The following is a 17,303-nucleotide window of genomic DNA, read 5'->3' on the forward strand; positions in this document are numbered from 1 at the left end:
TGAGGCAACTCAACCTGAATCCTACAGGAGGGCTGCGTTTCAGAACTATGTGGAGGCATTCAGTCACATGACTTCCTTCACGGTTCAAAATGAAGGAATCAGCTGGGATCGAGCACTGGGAGGTGACAGGTGGTGCAGAGGCCTGCAATACATGTTTCTGGTTCACTGACATAAGTTCGGCTCGGACAGGAATGAAAAGTCTGGCCTTCGCAAGCAGATGTAGCCATGGTTTTTACTTTACAGTATTCACACATAACGTGTGTTATTAAGAGAAATGGTTTAAGAAACATGGAACTGAAATGTTCTTCTAGACTTGCAGCCCATCAAGGCCTCGCCACCAACAGCTGGTGTCACTAGCTTATAGCAAACTACAGAGACAAGCTTTTCAGATATTGTATTACTTTATTAGATAGTAACAGAAGAAACATCACAGGAAATACGATTGCACTTTATATATGCTTTATATATTGTTATGCACAATTCACCTAGCCAACTTCTGTGTGTAACGTACTTGGCAATAAACAGTTTCTGATTCTGAAATGAGGGGAGGGAAAGCTGGGATGTAACATGAAACAAAGGTCGCCAGACGTAAACTGGGTCGACACCTTTAATGGTAAGATTCTAACTATTAGAGATAGGATTGGTTACCTCCTGCTCTCAAACACTACTGATCTATCCTCAAATAGAGCCTTAGAAACAGCTGTAAACCCTGATACATATTGAGATGACATTTCTCCCATCGACGTTGATCTCTCCAATTGATCCAGAATGCTGCAGCTTGTGTACTAACGAGGACTAGGAAGAGAGATCACATTACTCCTGTATTAGCTGCTCTCCACTGTTTCCTGTGAGATTAAGAATCCTTCTCCTCACCTACAAAGCCTTAACTGGTGATGCACCATCATATCTCTACGGAGCTTATAGTACCATATTACCCCACTAGAGAGCTCATAGTACCATATTACCCCACTAGAGAGCTTATAGTACCATATAACCCTACTAGAGCGCTTATAGTACCATATTACCCCACTAGAGAGCTCATAGTACCATATTACCCCACTAGAGAGCTTATAGTACCATATAACCCTACTAGAGCGCTTATAGTACCATATTACCCCACTAGAGAGCGCATAGTACCATATTACCCCACTAGACCGCTTATAGTACCATATAACCTTACTAGAGAGCTCATAGTACCATATCACCCCACTAGAGAGCTTATAGTACCATATAACCCTACTAGAGCGCTTATAGTACCATATTACCCCACTAGAGCGCTTATAGTACCATATTACCCCACTAGAGAGCTTATAGTACCATATTACCCCACTAGAGAGCTCATAGTACCATATTACCCCACTAGAGAGCTCATAGTACCATATTACCCCACTAGACCGCTTATAGTACCATATTACCCCACTAGAGAGCTCATAGTACCATATTACCCCACTAGAGAGCTCATAGTACCATATTACCCCACTAGAGCGCTTATAGTACCATATTACCCCACTAGAGCGCTTATAGTACCATATTACCCCACTAGAGCGCTTATAGTACCATATTACCCCACTAGACCGCTTATAGTACCATATTACCCCACTAGAGAGCTCATAGTACCATATTACCCCACTAGAGAGCTCATAGTACCATATTACCCCACTAGAGCGCTTATAGTACCATATAACCCTACTAGACCGCTTATAGTACCATATTACCCCACTAGAGCGCTTATAGTACCATATTACCCCACTAGACCGCTTATAGTACCATATTACCCCACTAGAGAGCTCATAGTACCATATTACCCCACTAGAGCGCTTATAGTACCATATTACCCCACTAGAGCGCTTATAGTACCATATTACCCCACTAGAGCGCTTATAGTACCATATTACCCCACTAGAGCGCTTATAGTACCATATTGCCCCACTAGAGAGCTTATAGTACCATATTACCCCACTAGAGCGCTTATAGTACCATATTACCCCACTAGAGCGCTTATAGTACCATATTGCCCCACTAGAGAGCGTATAGTACCATATTACCTTTTCATCATGCCTACTACTCTCATATTAATAATTTCTGTCATATTCATTGAATGTGTTGTAACTCTGTTATATTGTTCTTTCTAACCACATGACATATATTGCTTCTGTACATCTTGATAGAGGGATCCTCCTCTGTTGCTCTCCCGAAGGTTTCTTCTCATTTTCTCCCTGTGAAAGCTTGTTTTGGGGGAGTTTGTGAGGTCCCGGGAGAGATTGTAAAGCCCTATGATGAAAATGTGTAATTTGGGGCTATACAAAATGAACTGAATTGAATTAAGCAGGCAGTCAGACCCAGTTGGAGTTGCAGATAAACTGCTGAACCTGAAAAGTTGAGGAGCAGTAATAGCTCATTTGGTAGAACTGGTGTCCTGTGTACTAAGGTTGAGTCCTTGCCACAGTGGGCCGTGGCCCTCTGCTGCACGAGGTCCCGTTTCTCTCCTCTGTATCAAATAAAGGGAAAAAATGATGCAGAAAGTAATGTATAAACATCATATAAAAGGTGTTTAACAGATCAGAATATTTTCATATGAATCGATCAAAGCAGTTAAATGCCTCTACTGTGACAGGTGACGGCGCGCGACAGGAAGAGCTCCCCCTGTTTCAAACCACGTCAGGCTGCCAGGCTTCACTCTACCTGCCTTAAGAAAGGTGACGGCTAGACACGAGACCACCACCGCCGTGGAAAGCAGGAGTCTGTCCAAGGAACATCGCACGTGAATCTCCTGAGCCTGCAGAAGTCACGCCTTTTCATTCTTTGAGTTGCTTTCTGCCACCTTGTTGTGCCCACAAGCAATAGTGAATGCAAGGAGCCGCTTCTCAAGGCTGCAACGATCATGAATATATGGTTGGTGGTGATGGTGGTGATGATGATGATGCACACATGCACTCACTTCAGGGTTCATACACATTCTGACCAAATTTCCATTACCAAACATTTAGTGAAATCTGGGTGTAAACATGGAAAAGTGAGTAATTGTAGTATTTAAACTAACAATGAGAATACAAAGCATACAGTAACCCTTAAATGACACAAATGAATGAGACAATAGTTTGATTAAAAGAATAAGCATTTATATAGATGCCTGTATGTATGCCTGCTTATATTTTGAGCGTCTTTATTTTAAAAGCATATTCATTATTTCAAACTCACCGTAAATGAACGTCATGAATAACACATTTACATGACTTTTACTAAACTTTGGGGATTTTATTTTCCCCCCCCCCCCCCCCCAAGGACTTTTCCAGGCCTGGAAATAACCATTTTAAATGTCCATGATCGTATGAACCCTGTCACTTGCATACCAAATACTACCTTGGTTGTTACTCAACTCTTACCATGTCCAAAAAGAGAATGTCACAATCAAAATGAGAATAAACCACAAAACATGTCAATGTATATTCATATTTTTATTTTAAAAAAATCCTGTGTAAATGTATTAGAGTCTCTACAACTCAACAATCCAATCATGTCACCTTTCTGAAAACTTGATCACAACTTTTGTCAAAATCAAGAAGCCCCAGAAGATGAAAGGTGTGTCTCAACGTGTCTCTTTTCCAACTGAAATCATAGACTCTGCCTCTTCACCTGGTCCGCCCTTCAGGTGAGCGGTAGTAAAACGGGGAGCACATCCACGGCCGATCATCACAATGTACAAACAGCATTATAACGCCAGTGACGTCACTCATTTCTTCCCCATGATGAAGCTCGGGGTCTCGGCGTCGTCTTCGGCTTCTCGTTCCTCCTTTTCGTCGTCGCTGCTTTCCGAGCTGTCGCGTTCTTTCTTGTTTTCGGACTCTAGCTTCGCCTTCTTCGCCATCTCCTTTTTCTGCTTGATCTTCTCCCGCTTCTTCCTGCGCTTCGCCGTCCTGTCGTCGGCCGCCAGTTTGTTCTGCTCCACCTTGTCCAGGTAGTCCTGGTCCTCGTCCTGCTTATCTGCAAACTTGTCCAGGAAGTCCTGCCTCTGGTACTCTCTGCGCCGCAGGTGCCGGTAGACGTGGAATTCCCCGCTGCCCGCACCGGCGCTGGAGCCCATCACGTCCCGCACGAACTCCGGCGGAGCCCGCGGGTTCCACTCTTTGGGCCGGTCCGGAATCGGAGCTGGTTTATCCGGGTTCCGCATCAACCGCTCCAACTTCAGACGCTGTTCCTCCGCCGGAGTTTTGGCGATTATCAGAGGCTGAGCCTCTTTACCGCCAGATATTCCAGGCTTGTTATTCTTTTGCGTGTGCGCCGCCATCTTTGAAAAACACTGTCGTCTTCTTCTTCCTCGGTGGCCAAGTCGACCCGGAAGTTATTGAGCGCTTCCGTTACCGAGAAATAATGATATATATATATATATTCCGTCTATTTTTAAATATTGTATTTTTCAAAAATAATATACTAAACGGAAGTTATGTGATAGTGACTGTTGTGGTTTTAATTTATTTTTTATTAAATCGTAACATTGAATCATTCCGTGTTTCTCCAATGATTATGACGCGCGCGTTGCTGAACCAATGGGAAACCAATTAGAATTTGTTTGGGAGCAGCTGTCCAATCAGCGTTCACGTCCCGCCCCCTTTCACGCTCACGTCATCGACACTCCCTCGCGTCAGTCAGGCTGTCTGGTTACATACCGTCCGGCCTGTTCAGAAGCAGCTTAGACACTTTTCAACGACGTTGTCGCGCAACTTATACAAGATATCGATCACCAAAGACCATGAACACTTTACTTAGAGCCACTGCGAAGTGTCTGCGGACCGGCGCGGTGGTCTGTCGGGCCGACGGACGCGTGCGGTCGGCGTCGGCCCGGTTTCTGTGCGCGGCGGCGGACTTCCAGAAAGACCTTGGAGAGATGGTGAAGAAGGACAAAGTGGTGGTGTTCATGAAGGGGACGCCGGCGCAGCCCATGTGCGGCTTCAGCAACGCCGTGGTCCAGATCCTCCGGATGCACGGGGTGGACGACTACGCCGCGTACAACGTGCTGGAGGACTCTGAGCTACGGGAAGGTCAGTACCAGCCGGGAGAAGCTGCTCCTGACACGGCAACAACAAGCCGTGCCTCTCACTCTAACGTGACACCTTCAGCGACGCTTCTTCTGCGTGATTGACAGCTGACGTGTCACGAGACGGTTTGCTTGTAGTGGATCGATCAATCTTTTTTTATTTACACATTTAAATGACTCAGAAAATGTCATTATAAAAGTCTTAACTGAGTGTATTCTTATTGTTTCTGGGAATAGCTGTTAAACAGCTGAGGCACTGAATGCGCAGGTAGAAAATCCATGGCCCGCCACTGTATTTTATATATTGTTGTTGTATTTGTGTTTGTTGCTATATGGACCCATGAGTCTGAAATAAAAGGTATATATATATATATATATATATATATATATATATATATATATATATATAATGTGTGTGTTCCAGCTGTTCTTGTTGTTTAACGACACATTTCATTTTATTGGAACATTCACAAACTAAACACGCATATCAGCCTTTTGTCAGCGGCCCTCTCTCTAGGTTTGGAGGTGTTGAGCTTTTATCAGTTCTCTGCAGCAGGACCCAAAGGGTGTGGTCCTCATTTAGGCAGCATTATGCCATCAGTTTGTCCTGTGTGAAGTTATGACAGCACTTACGTGAAGGAACAAGGAACTGTTCCTCTAGTTCCATCAGCACGCCCCTTTTTTAAAAGGGATTGTTTCAATGGGAACATGTCCTATGACGCAACAGTTGCACGATGATGCTCGACCTCAATGACCTCTACACAGACGTATTACTTAAAGTTGACACTGAGAACAAGAAGAGCAGGGTTCTTACGGTCATGGAAAACCTGGAAAAGTCATGGAATTTTAAAATGGTTATTTCCAGGCCTTGAAAAGTCCTTGAAAAAGATTTAAAAAATCCCAAAAGTCATTCTAAATGTCTTATATTCATGTCGTTCATTTACGCTGAGTTTGAAATAATTAATATGCTTTTAAAAGAAAGACGCTCAAAATATAAGCAGGCATCTACATAAATGTTTATTCTTTAAATCAAACTATTGTCTCATTCATTTGTGTCATTTAAGGTTTACTGTATGCTTTTTTTACTGTTTACACCCAGATTTCACTAAATGTTTGCTCATGGAAATTTGGTGTAAAGTCATGGAAATCCATTGGTCAGCATGTGTATGAACTGGGTATCGGTCTCTAGGTTACTTCTGCTGTGTTCCTCTCCCACAGGAGTCAAGGCCTTCTCCAATTGGCCCACGATCCCTCAGGTGTACCTCAGCGGTGAGTTCGTGGGCGGCTGCGACATCCTGCTGCAGATGCACCAGAACGGGGATCTGGTGGAGGAGTTGAAGAAGCTGGGCATCAGCTCCGCGCTGCTGAAGGCGGAGGAGGAGGCCAAGTAGGACGATCCCAGTCCAACCGACTGCCTCGGCCGCTGTGGGTAAAAGCCACGCCCCCTTCTGGCCACTAAGGCGCGGCGAGATAAGACGGCATGTTTCTTCAGTTCTGGACATTTTGGTTTGTTCCACAGCTCCAAAGACGAGCGCTGCTGCCGCCCTCCTTCTAAATGTGAACTCATGTGCCTGGCAGGTGAGGACGGCGTCTTCACGGTGGAACCAAAGCAGTTTTTCATAACCCCGTACCCACATTGTTCAGCTTTAAGCATCTTTTTGTATCTAGAAAAGTGCTATAAAAGTTTGAATTATTATTTATCCAATGACACATTTTGATAAAGCAACATCAGCGTTCATTTGGAGTCTTGCACCCGACGAATCCAAGTTTAAAACAAACCGACAAAACAACCAAGAAGCAGCTGATAGATGCTATATGTATGTATGTATGTATATATATATATATATATATATATATATACATATAGCATCTATCTCCCCGGGAAAGGGTGGAGTCCGGTAATAACTCTGTGTGTTTGATCTAGTTTTGTTATTTTTTAAGCAGCGTAATTATTTCCCTCATTTAACACACGGAGGAACACCGTTGGTTTTTGCGCTCTAGTTTTTAATTGAATCATATCCAGATTCACCACGTTCTATAATGGTATCCTTAAGAAGCGTGTTGTAAACGGCATATAGAATCCATACCCGTGTACGGTATTGGTTGGAGTCACATGCTTTGTGATGGAGTGCAGACCTTCAGACGATAACTCCTCTGGTGAACAGGAGGCTGGGAGTGTCTTTGAATTAGTTCATCTAATCATCCTTCCATCATCTTGCTCTGCTGTCCATCTTTTATACAGTTTCCTGTGTCGCACCATGATGTCATCAGACTAGAAACCTTCCAAATGCACTGCCTGTATCCCAACAGTATCCCAGAAGGAAGACCAGAGAGGGCCATACTGATGTGGGGTCATAATTATATTAATGTTATTTAATATCTGGCCAAGTTCATCTTGTATGCATTAGCCGTTGTAGCGGAGGAGACTGCAGACATGGACCCACCTCACTGATCTCATTCACGCTGACTGAACCGTCTCCTTTTGGTTCTTCAAAGTGTGTGTAGCATCTACAACACACACACACACACACACACACACACACACACCCCTTTCTCTTCATCCTGAAAACCACTCAACATACAGAGGACAAACGGAAGCAGTTATATTTGAAGTGCGTCCATCAGAGTTCGTGGTATTTGTTAATTTATCACTGAAGGAAGTGTCGTCTTATTTTTTGGAGGGGTGAGGAGAAGCCGGTCCTGTTTCCACCCTCGATGTTCCTCCTGCTGCACAGCTGTATTATCAGAGCAATCGCCATGTAGTACACTGTAAGATATTGTATATTGAAAGCACATTGTTAAATGTATTTTAGCTGCATGTGAACCCTGCACCAATTAAATATTTTGACAAATACCAAAGAAACCTGGAGTTGTTTGTTATGTCTAACCACCAGTAAGCAGAGACTACAAGTATGTGTTCACTGGTGGGTGTTATGCGGCATCAAGTACAAATAAAAAGACGATGACGAGATGTGCCTTTTCAAAGCCGAGTGTTTCTGGAGGCTTTTCCTGACCCCGTCCTCCAGAATATGCGTCCTGTAATTGTTCCATTTGTACAACCGGCTAATATGACAAACCGACCCGCTTTCATTGTCGACCAGTCGGTGATTAAATGGTTACCCTAATTATAAATGTCTAGCAGGACACTGGAAATGGAAATGCTATGGGAGCCCGTTTCCACCACACACAAACAATTGAGATAAAAAAAAGTCATGAGATAATAAAGTCAATTATGAGATAAAAAGTAATTATGAGATTCTTTTTTTTTGGCGGTAACGGGCTTCCATAGTTCCCAGCCGTCCATCATACTGGTTAAACCGGTGCTTTTTGGTGCTGTAATGTCAAAATGTTCTCTACGTAGAAAGAAAGGCCTATTATGAGCAGTTCCCTCTTTACAAGGAAAGCTCAGCATTCAGGTGGAGCGGAGAACGTCTTGTTCCCGGTCCAAAGCACCTGACTTCTTCCTCCCTTTTGATTTCTGGAGGTTCATCATCATCATCATCATCATCATCACATCTGGAAACTTGAACCTCTTCAGCCGATGAGTTGAGCACAAACTCATTAAATTGTAACGTAGGGACGATAACTACCATTTAACCTTTTGTTCATGTTGGATAATGTGATGCAAATGACATTTTATCAAATATTACCCAGAGGAACTTTGTTGAATTTCTTTTCTTACTTCCTGTATTTCCCCTGTTGTGTTTTACTGTCCGACAGCTTCCTGAATGAAGACGTTGCAGTGATGGAAAACTCAGATGATCGCTTAAAAAGACAAAACACTTTAATACAAAATACTATTTTACAAAATATAACTGGACTTCACAGTGAAACTGTAACAGTTACTGAGGCGACGTCCTGGTCCATCATCACTTCCTCCTCTCCACAGTCCAAAGAGCAGAAGAGTGAGACGTCAGAGCTTCTGCAGGAAGCGCAGCACCAGGTCTCTCAGCGTTGTGCGCAGCGGCTCGTTGTTGTCGCACACGATGTGCGTCCCGTCCTCCTCCAGCTGGATCAGCGTGTCCTCGGCCTGCAGGTGCAGGATGTGTCCGTCCGCCGTCTCCTCCACTTTCACCTCGGTGATGCCGTGCTGCAGGGAGGAGGAGAATCATTCACAATCAACTCCTTTTTCTAACATCCTTCAGAGCTTCTCACCGTGGGAATCTCCTCGGTGTGACACACTATGGAAGCTCCAGAGATTCACGTGGCTCACATGCACAGCTCCCTTCTGGATCGTGTCCACTATCTCTCAGGGGTTCAGACTACAGTACGCTATGAAGCACCCAGTCAGTGTGTTGGTTTCAGAGGAGGAAGAGGACGAAATAGTATCCCTGCTAAACAAACAAGTGATCAGAGCCGTCCCAAGAAGGGGAGCACATCCCTAACGCCCCCTTTAAATTACATTAGTCTGGGACATTTGTTTCTAACAATCTCTCTGAAGCTTATTTTCACATTAAACCCGCACACAGCAAGTTTCTCAGGTTTGCTCGTCAGGGCAAAGTCTACTAATACGAAGCCGTCCAGTTCTGTAATGATCTCCAAGGGTTTAGAGGCCGCTCTGTCTCCATTAAGGAACAGCAGCAGCAGAATATTCTCTTACATTGGGGATTATCTGAGTCAGTGATTGCGCAACGGTGATCCATATATACCGTAGTAAAACACCAAACAATAGAACAATAAATGTGGCTTACTTAAAGTAAAGTTTCCCCAGAACTTCCTTTCTTGTATCGACAAAAAAAACGGTCTCGAAGGATTTGTTAGGAGTAGGTGGGTTGTGGTAATGTGAGGGGGCGTGGCCTTCGTGAGGGGGCGTGGCCTCAGTACAGTCCGGGTGTCATTGGAGCATCCAAAGCTAAAACGCCTCACTCTGTTATCAAAGAACCGGGGATTACTTTCAGTAACCTAAAGGTTCTATAGATGCTGTTATTCAGCAACGGACACAAACATATTACACAAAAAGGCTTCAGTAAATGTAATATTTGGATTAAGCAGAAAGTAAGTATGTGATATGTTCTGCTAGTGCTTAGTAATTTAAAGATGCCCACATAGAATTCAATCTCTAATTTCTTTTCAGTAGTTTTTTATGGTCATTTGATATTCTTTTGAAATCTGCTGGGGTTAAATCCCTCTGCTATAAAAAAAAAAAACACAGCTAATCCCAACAATGTTATGCGTGAGGAGATTCTAATGTCATATGGGAGGAGACTCTCTCCTTTGGGATACTGAAGACAGCGAATGAGGCAGGAAATGTTTTTAAAAATGCTAGCCGCTATAAAGACAATAATGAGGTTTCCACAGATCTCCCACCTTCTGCAAGGTGGCCAGGAAAGCCTCCAGCGGCACGGCTCCACTCAGCAGCGGTTTGGGGGCCAGCAGCACCGGAGGCTCCTCCAGGACCCGTTTCCTCTTCTTGCTGGGCGGCGCTGGAGGCGGCTTGGGCACCGACTGGCAACCCGGGAGAGGAAGGAAACAAACCTGAAGCAATGCGGTCCGTATTTAGAACATGAATCTGCCCGGCGTCTTGTGACAAGAGACTCACCTGCAGTGTGTGTTTGTTGTCCTTGGAGTGCAACACTGCAGACACGGTTGCCAGCGAAACACCGGGTTTGATCTCAGATGGCACCAGAGCGTTAGCCAGCTGTTGAAGAATCAGACTTTTAGGCTTGAAGATTAGCCACCTGTGCTCTGACGGGACTCAACACATTTCCATAGTATCCCGAAAGGTCTGTTTACACCATAAGAGAATTACAAATATGCAACCATCTGTTTCCAAAGGCACTGATTTGATCTTGGCTCCAACATTGTAGAGTCAATGTCGATCCCTTTCACCAGACGTGTTGAAGTAGACGGTGTTGGTTCAAGCGACTCACCTCTGGCAGGATGTAGACTCGCTCGTAGCGGCGCCTGAAGGGCAGGCTGAGCACAGAGCAGCGCCTGTAGGGCATCGGCGGCGGCTGCAGCTCCAGCATGAGGTCAGAGCGGTGGGCCTGGGTCAGGGGAGGCTGGGTGTACTGCTCTGGACACACCACATGGAGGGGCTGCAGGGCGGGAGGGAGAGACGGTGAGGTGCGTTATCTCAAGTAGCTTCTATCCCCTGCTGTGTGTGCCATGTTCTAGACCAGTGGTTCTCACACTTGTTTGGCCACGGCACACTTTGGAGGAAGAAAAATATTCATGCTCTCCGTGACATAAAGGCTTTTCTGCTGTTTTTTTCTTGGCAAAACGGCAAGAATCTTTGCTGCCGCACAGCGTAACGTAAACATTTCCATGAAAGTATGGCCATTTCTCCATGTATTTATTAATGAGGTTTTATGTCCGTGTACTTTGTACTTTTGTACTATGTAAAGTTATCATGTAGTTCATGGAGAGAGTGGTCGTCCTGAAACCACAAGGTCGCCGGTTCTATCCCTTTTCTCCCCATAGTTTGCATGTCGAAGTGTCCTAGAAGTGTCCTTGAAGTGTCCTTGAAGTGTCCTTGAAGTGTCCTTGAGCAAGACCCTGAACCTCCAGTGTTCACAGCAGCACACTGCTCCTTAATTACTAAGGATGGGTAAAATACAGAGAATAATTTCCCCATTGTGAGATTAATAAAAGGATTATATATTTGTTTAAATATTTTTTTTAAGTATATATATATATATATATATATATATATATATACATACACACCTGTAATACCTCCGCACCCCACTTGAGAACCACTGTTCTAGACTGAGCTTTTATTTAAGATAGACGGGAGTGTTTAAAGTAAGGTTGCACTAGGAGTTGAACTTCTTCTGACTGATGATGGTAGTGTTTTGTTTTTAAATATACTTTATTGGAGAATATGACAAAATGATGTACAGGGATCAGCGAACAAGTATTTTAATTTTTTTTTGTGTGTGTGTTGATCTGTTTACAATAGTAATGAAGAAAGTGACAGGAAAGTAGAGCAAACAGACAACGTAAAGTAAAAAATGAGAGGAAATACAAATAATAATAGAAAGTAGAAAATAAGGGAAAAATAATGAATCAACACACACACACATGGTGGTAGTGTTGAACGTACCTGGACTTCCTTGAGGAGCTTCGACACCTGGTGGAAGTTGAGCCGCGTGTCGATGGGACAGTACACACACTTCATGGCCAGAGGCTGGTAGGGAGCCAGAGCATCCAGGTAAGAGAAGTCCGGCTCTGGAGGCGAGAAACAAACGTCACGGCGGCTTCTAGGAGGCACTTACTGCACACGTTTGGTGTGTGAATACAGCCGTAGTTACCAGTGAAGATGATGGTGTTCAGGCTGGATTTGCCCCACAGCTCCATGAAGTGGACCACGTCCCCAAAGCGCAGAGACGGGTGACCCGTGAACACCACACAGGGCTGACGGAACTCAACGCTGAAGTCTCCGTGGATGCTGGAGTAGTGCTTCAGCTTGTTGGTTTGGATCAACTGGGACAGAAACACAGGAGTTGTGTTGTCAGACAGCAGTAAACACACAGGACGTGAAGCTAGCTTCTTTGCCAACACTTTGAATGTGATCATCAGTGCTGGTGAACCACAGTGATTATGAGAGTTCCCTAATGGCTCCGTGCACTTGGTCTGATGCCATAACTCTCAAAGCTTTTTGCTGGTTTGCAGTGTCATTTTAATTATCATTTGCGAGCAGAAACCCGGATTTCCAACGATCCTGTTTCTCTGAAACGCAGCATTGAGGACTCACCTCTGCATGAGGGAATGGAGGCTCTGGAAGATACACCTTTGATTGCTTGTTGTGGCACAGCCTAAAAGAAAGGAGGAAAAAAATATAAGTTGAAATCAGAATGATCAAAAAAAGGAGTTTGAGAACAAGCGCCAGGTGACCGCAGCTCCCATCAATCACCACTGCTGTAAAAAAGATGCTTTAGTTTGTTCTGATGTTGAAAACGCAGCTGTTTCAAAGAAACGACAATACTTTTGTCTGCAGTGACGCTAGGGCCGGGTGTCTTTAAAAGGTATTTAGCGAAAATAACCCAGTAGTTGTGAAACTTCTCTAGTCAAAAGGGTACTTTGTTTGTACCCAAAAATACTGCAAGTCTCTGATTACTTGTGATGTGTGACTGCAGTGGTGAGGTCCTGCACAGTGAACTGTTGGCTTTGACAGCTTTGACATCTCCGTTTTGCCGTTTTCCTTCTACATTCTGTAAATCAGATGTTTCGCTCCTCACCACTCAGCAAAGATCTGAGAGAACTCCAGCGAGCTGTTGGCGACGGGGGAGATGAAGTAGAAGGGCGTGGTGCCCAGGTTGGCGTTGTCGATGAACTGGTAAAGACACTCCAGCAGGTCGTATATCACTCCAGACGAGTAGCACGGCACCAGCACGTTGCCTCCTGCTCGAATCGTCATGGCTACAGGCGGAGACGAATAATAAATACCAACGTTAGGATCAGCGATGACTCCAGAGACACTGATTTACTTTTATTCTACATGTACTCGTGTATGTAACGTGACATTTTGAAACGTTAATACAACACATTTAAATCATCCGGCACGTTTGTACCTACCGAGGTTGCTGCAAAATTCTCCCAGCATGCCGTCTGGGTTGGCGGTGGGCATCTGGGTGAGGCCGGTCAGAATCAGAACGTCACTGTTCTTGAGGGAGCTTTGGTCCATCGGCTGGGAGAAGAGGAGAGAGAGAGTTCCAGAGAGTTTATTAAAGAACGAGTTTGTTTGTTTATTATTCTTGAGTTATGGCCAGAAAGATGTTTTGTAAACAGGGTTCATACACATCCTGACCAATAGATTCCATGACTTTTCCATGACTTTAAACCAAATCTCCATGACCAAACATTTTGTGAAATCTGGGTGTAAACATGAAAAAGTGAGTAAATGTAGTATTTAAACTAACAATGAGAATACAAAGCATACAGTAAACCTTAAATGACACAAATGAATGAGACAATAAAAGATTAAAAGAATAAACATTTATATAGACACCTGTATGTATGCCTGCTTATATTTTGAGCGTCTTTCTTTAAAAGCATATTAATTATTTCAAACTCAGCGTAAATGAACGTCATGAACACATGAATATAACACATTTACATGACTTAAACTTTTGGGTTTTTATTTTTTTCAAGGACTTTTCCAGGCCTGGAAATAACCATTTTAAAATTCTATGACTTTTCCAGGTTTTCTATGAGCGTAAGAACCCTGTGTGAGGTCACAATGACCTTGACAGGATCAGATCATCCTTGAATCAAAGCAGGTGCGTGTGCCAAATTTGAAGAAACTACCTGCCAGCGTTCCTGAGATGTCACGTTCACGGGACTGGGACGGACGGACGCATCACAGTCTTGGACACTGCAAGTTTTCCTCAGGCCGCTCGTGTCACTTCCTCTACACTCAAGCTGCTGGACATACCTGTGGATGGGTGGTGAGGAGGGACGAGCCCGACACGTAGGCGACTTTCTCATGGTGAGACTGGATGATCCAGTTGGAGCTCCCCAAGGAGTAACCAGAGCTTAAGGGGGAGACCTGGACCGCTCCGAACAAAACCTGGAGACAGAGAGAGAGAGAAAGAGAACGTGTCACTGTGAGAACAGAAATACAGAAAGAGGACAGACACAGGTATCTTAGTAGCATGTAAACGCATACTAATTAATCCTGCATGTCCAGCATGAGGAAGGTCCTGGGTTCTTACCACTTTCTGTGAATAACCCACAAGCTGCACTTTGCTGAGGGCAGAGTTGACCTCCTGCATGCTGTAGCTTCGTTTCCACGCCCACACGTCTACTGCATCCTTCAGCGGCCCAGGGAGCATCCTGATGGAACGAAAGTATGATCAGATAAGAGGCGGAGAAAGTGACACATCAGAGGTAAAAGCTAGTGTGAGATGCTACATGTTTTATAAATATCTTCTACATGTATCCACAGACCAAGACGACAGTTTGTATCTTTTCTTACCTTTGTATTTCCTTGTTTTTCCAGCATGTGGCAGACTGGGCTTTGGGAACTCTCTCCATGAAGTTCACCATTTCCTCCATAAACAGCCTGAAGGAAAATAACAGCAATGATTTGCATGTCTTAAAGTTTAAGCAATCTCTTTTGGTTCCTCCGACTCAAACTGTTGACACCAACATGCACATTTCCCTTTAAATGACCATAAAAACAATACGATGCCTTTGTATCCTCACCTGCCGATGGTCAGCGTGGGTTCTGTGGCGTAAACCGTCCCGGTGAAGCCCGTGTGTTCAGTGATGTAGGGCAGGGCCATCATGCAGTGGTAGTTGGAGACCAGGATGACGTCAACAGTAGACAGATCCAGCAGTTCTCTCTGAAATTGCAAAGAAATATTATTTAGACCAAATGTGTATTATCGTTATTATCGTCATAGAGTATTTATTAGAACTTGAATAACTTGTGGAAGTAATATAACTATTAATAACTGTGCATGTTTGAGCTGGTACTCTGGTCTAGTCATACAGTCTGTATGAGGCATGCTTGCATTATAACTTCCTGCAGCCAAATCATAAAGTTGAAGCCTGACACTGATGTCTGAAGTTAAACAGAAGAAAGCTTTAATACCTCAGGGAGACAAAACTCTGGCTGCGAGTCCACAAACACTCTTCCTGCACACTCCTTCAGCTCCTGGAACGATAGAAAGAAAAGGTGTTTACTTCTTCAGCCCTTCATCATAGTATGCATTTAAGGTATGTACACTTTATAGACAAAAAAAAATAAAAATTTAGAAATCTCACAAAGCAGCAGCTATCAAAAACATTTAAAACCCTCAAAACCCACCTCTTCCAACTCGCCTTCACCTGCTAAACTCCTGCTCCTATCCTCCAGTTTTCTATTTTTTTTGTTTACCCAAAATGTTCTGTTTGTTTGTTTTTGTTTGCTTTGTCTTTCCATTTTGTTTTGTTCCATTTGTCTCAGTCTCTTGTCCCCAATGTAAATCGTCTTTGTGTACTTAGATAAGCGCTATACAAGTTTGAATTATTATTATTATGTTGAATGTCTGATACAGGATGTGAACTAAATACAACAGAAACAGCTCGTCATACCTTCTCCAGGTTTAGTGACCCATCCTTAGAGACCCAGCTAGGTAGCTTGGAGAGTCTCGGGCTGGATGAGAACCAAAACACATCCATCAGAACAGGTTTACCACGAATGAATTAATGAATGAATGAATGAATGAATGAATGAAGGCATTCACTCACCTGTGCACCAGAGGAAGGGGCAGGAAGTTGAGGACCGAGGTTGTGTCCAGTCCACAGTCCAGCATGATGGTGGTGGATTTAAACTTGAGGACATTGCAAGGCAATGTAGGATGACCAGACAGACAATACTGAGAAAAGGAAGGAAAGCTATTAAGAGACGCACGTGGACACCAACACAATACCTGACAGATACAGAGCAGGTCAACAGGACATCCCATTCAACACGTTGGAGTCAGAAGTTCACCCCAAAATAGCTTTAATATTGATTCATTAGAATAACTAAAAGCTCCATTCCTCAACCACCAGCTGAGTCAGTGTTTACTGTCACCACGGGCACTAGTTGACAGCTGCTGGCTGCCTAGTTAACGTTAGCCACACAGGGCTATTGACGTTAGCTGCTAAGCTAACAGAGTAGCTATAACTTAAGACATACTAAACGATGCAGTGACGCATTTTCTCCGTCAGCTGGGGGTGACGTTGCTTCTTTAATTCCGCTAACAGTCGGGGAACTCACCAGTTTCATGTTGAACGCTGATAAATGAACGTTGTCTATATTCCGTTGGCTTCACTAACACCACATCCTCCTCCAGGGTTTTTCGGGACTTCGCTCGCGTCGTTTCTCGGACGTTGGCCCTCTGCTGCCCTCTAGAGGGGCGGAGTGTCTCGAGCCACAGCGGGACAAAAACCGATCAAAAATCGCCAAATACCGATGAAAAAAGCATATTTTGTCTTTGTTTGTAAATGCCCTGAAAAAAATTACCATGTCTCACAAAATAATAACAAAAAAATGTAAGTTACGAAGGCGATAATTGTTGTCAACAAATGCACGTGCAGATTCTGATTCGCTGGCTCTAACCAGAACCATATGTAGACCAGGTTACCCCGTGTTACGTGGGGCATTGCAGGACATACATAAAGAACCCTATACTGTGGTTATGGTGACATGGGCTTGGTGGTCAGCCCTTCGCCTATTTTAATATACGGGGACATACATGACATTGTATTACATTTACGTCGGAGGATGTGTTCAGGCCCCCACGTGCGGTGCCGTGAACACACCACAGACCGCGTAGAACCCGTTCCATTCACG

General features: G+C 44.1%; 3 protein-coding genes across 4 annotated transcripts; 1 reads left to right on the plus strand and 2 right to left on the minus strand.

Annotated features, from left to right (window-relative positions):
• Positions 1 to 3,442: 3,442 nt before the first annotated feature.
• Positions 3,443 to 4,297, minus strand: prkrip1 (PRKR interacting protein 1). Its single transcript, XM_079216238.1, has one exon. It carries the CDS (start codon positions 4,283 to 4,285, stop codon positions 3,731 to 3,733), a length of 555 nt encoding a protein of 184 aa, XP_079072364.1. The 5' UTR covers positions 4,286 to 4,297; the 3' UTR covers positions 3,443 to 3,730.
• A 443-nt stretch (positions 4,298 to 4,740) lies between these two features.
• glrx5 (glutaredoxin 5 homolog) lies at positions 4,741 to 7,881 on the plus strand. 2 transcript variants are annotated; one of them, XM_079216240.1, is made up of 3 exons: positions 4,741 to 5,036; positions 6,251 to 6,461; positions 6,552 to 7,881. In XM_079216240.1, exons 1-2 carry the CDS (start codon positions 4,748 to 4,750, stop codon positions 6,421 to 6,423), a joined length of 462 nt encoding a protein of 153 aa, XP_079072366.1. In that variant the 5' UTR covers positions 4,741 to 4,747; the 3' UTR covers positions 6,424 to 6,461; positions 6,552 to 7,881. The 2 variants fall into 2 exon arrangements, with proteins under 2 accessions (XP_079072366.1, XP_079072365.1); XM_079216239.1 differs by having other exon boundaries at positions 6,251 to 7,881.
• Positions 7,882 to 8,794: 913 nt separating this feature from the next.
• On the minus strand, positions 8,795 to 16,804 carry ints9 (integrator complex subunit 9). Its single transcript, XM_079216232.1, has 17 exons — positions 16,728 to 16,804; positions 16,214 to 16,341; positions 16,058 to 16,118; positions 15,576 to 15,638; positions 15,185 to 15,324; positions 14,955 to 15,041; positions 14,692 to 14,812; positions 14,412 to 14,546; positions 13,553 to 13,664; positions 13,216 to 13,396; positions 12,732 to 12,792; positions 12,289 to 12,460; positions 12,081 to 12,205; positions 10,903 to 11,070; positions 10,572 to 10,670; positions 10,340 to 10,477; positions 8,795 to 9,122 (listed from the first exon to the last, which is right to left on the minus strand). Exons 1-17 carry the CDS (start codon positions 16,734 to 16,736, stop codon positions 8,946 to 8,948), a joined length of 1,977 nt encoding a protein of 658 aa, XP_079072358.1. The 5' UTR covers positions 16,737 to 16,804; the 3' UTR covers positions 8,795 to 8,945.
• Positions 16,805 to 17,303: the final 499 nt, after the last annotated feature.

This window comes from Taurulus bubalis (genome assembly GCF_910589615.1).
Source record: "Taurulus bubalis genome assembly, chromosome: 3".
In the NCBI taxonomy this organism is placed as follows: domain Eukaryota; kingdom Metazoa; phylum Chordata; class Actinopteri; order Perciformes; family Cottidae; genus Taurulus; species Taurulus bubalis.

Coding starts and splice junctions, on each gene's coding strand:
- prkrip1 (XM_079216238.1), bottom strand. CDS start 4,285: ATGGCGGCGCACACGCAAAAGAATAACAAGCCTGGAATATCTGGCGGT.
- glrx5 (XM_079216239.1), top strand. CDS start 4,748: ATGAACACTTTACTTAGAGCCACTGCGAAGTGTCTGCGGACCGGCGCG. Junction 5,037..6,250: donor GGACTCTGAGCTACGGGAAG/GTCAGTACCAGC, acceptor CCTCTCCCACAG/GAGTCAAGGCCTTCTCCAAT.
- ints9 (XM_079216232.1), bottom strand. Junction 14,813..14,954: donor AAAAACAAGGAAATACAAAG/GTAAGAAAAGAT, acceptor TCGTTCCATCAG/GATGCTCCCTGGGCCGCTGA. Junction 14,547..14,691: donor TGGGTTATTCACAGAAAGTG/GTAAGAACCCAG, acceptor CTCTGTCTCCAG/GTTTTGTTCGGAGCGGTCCA.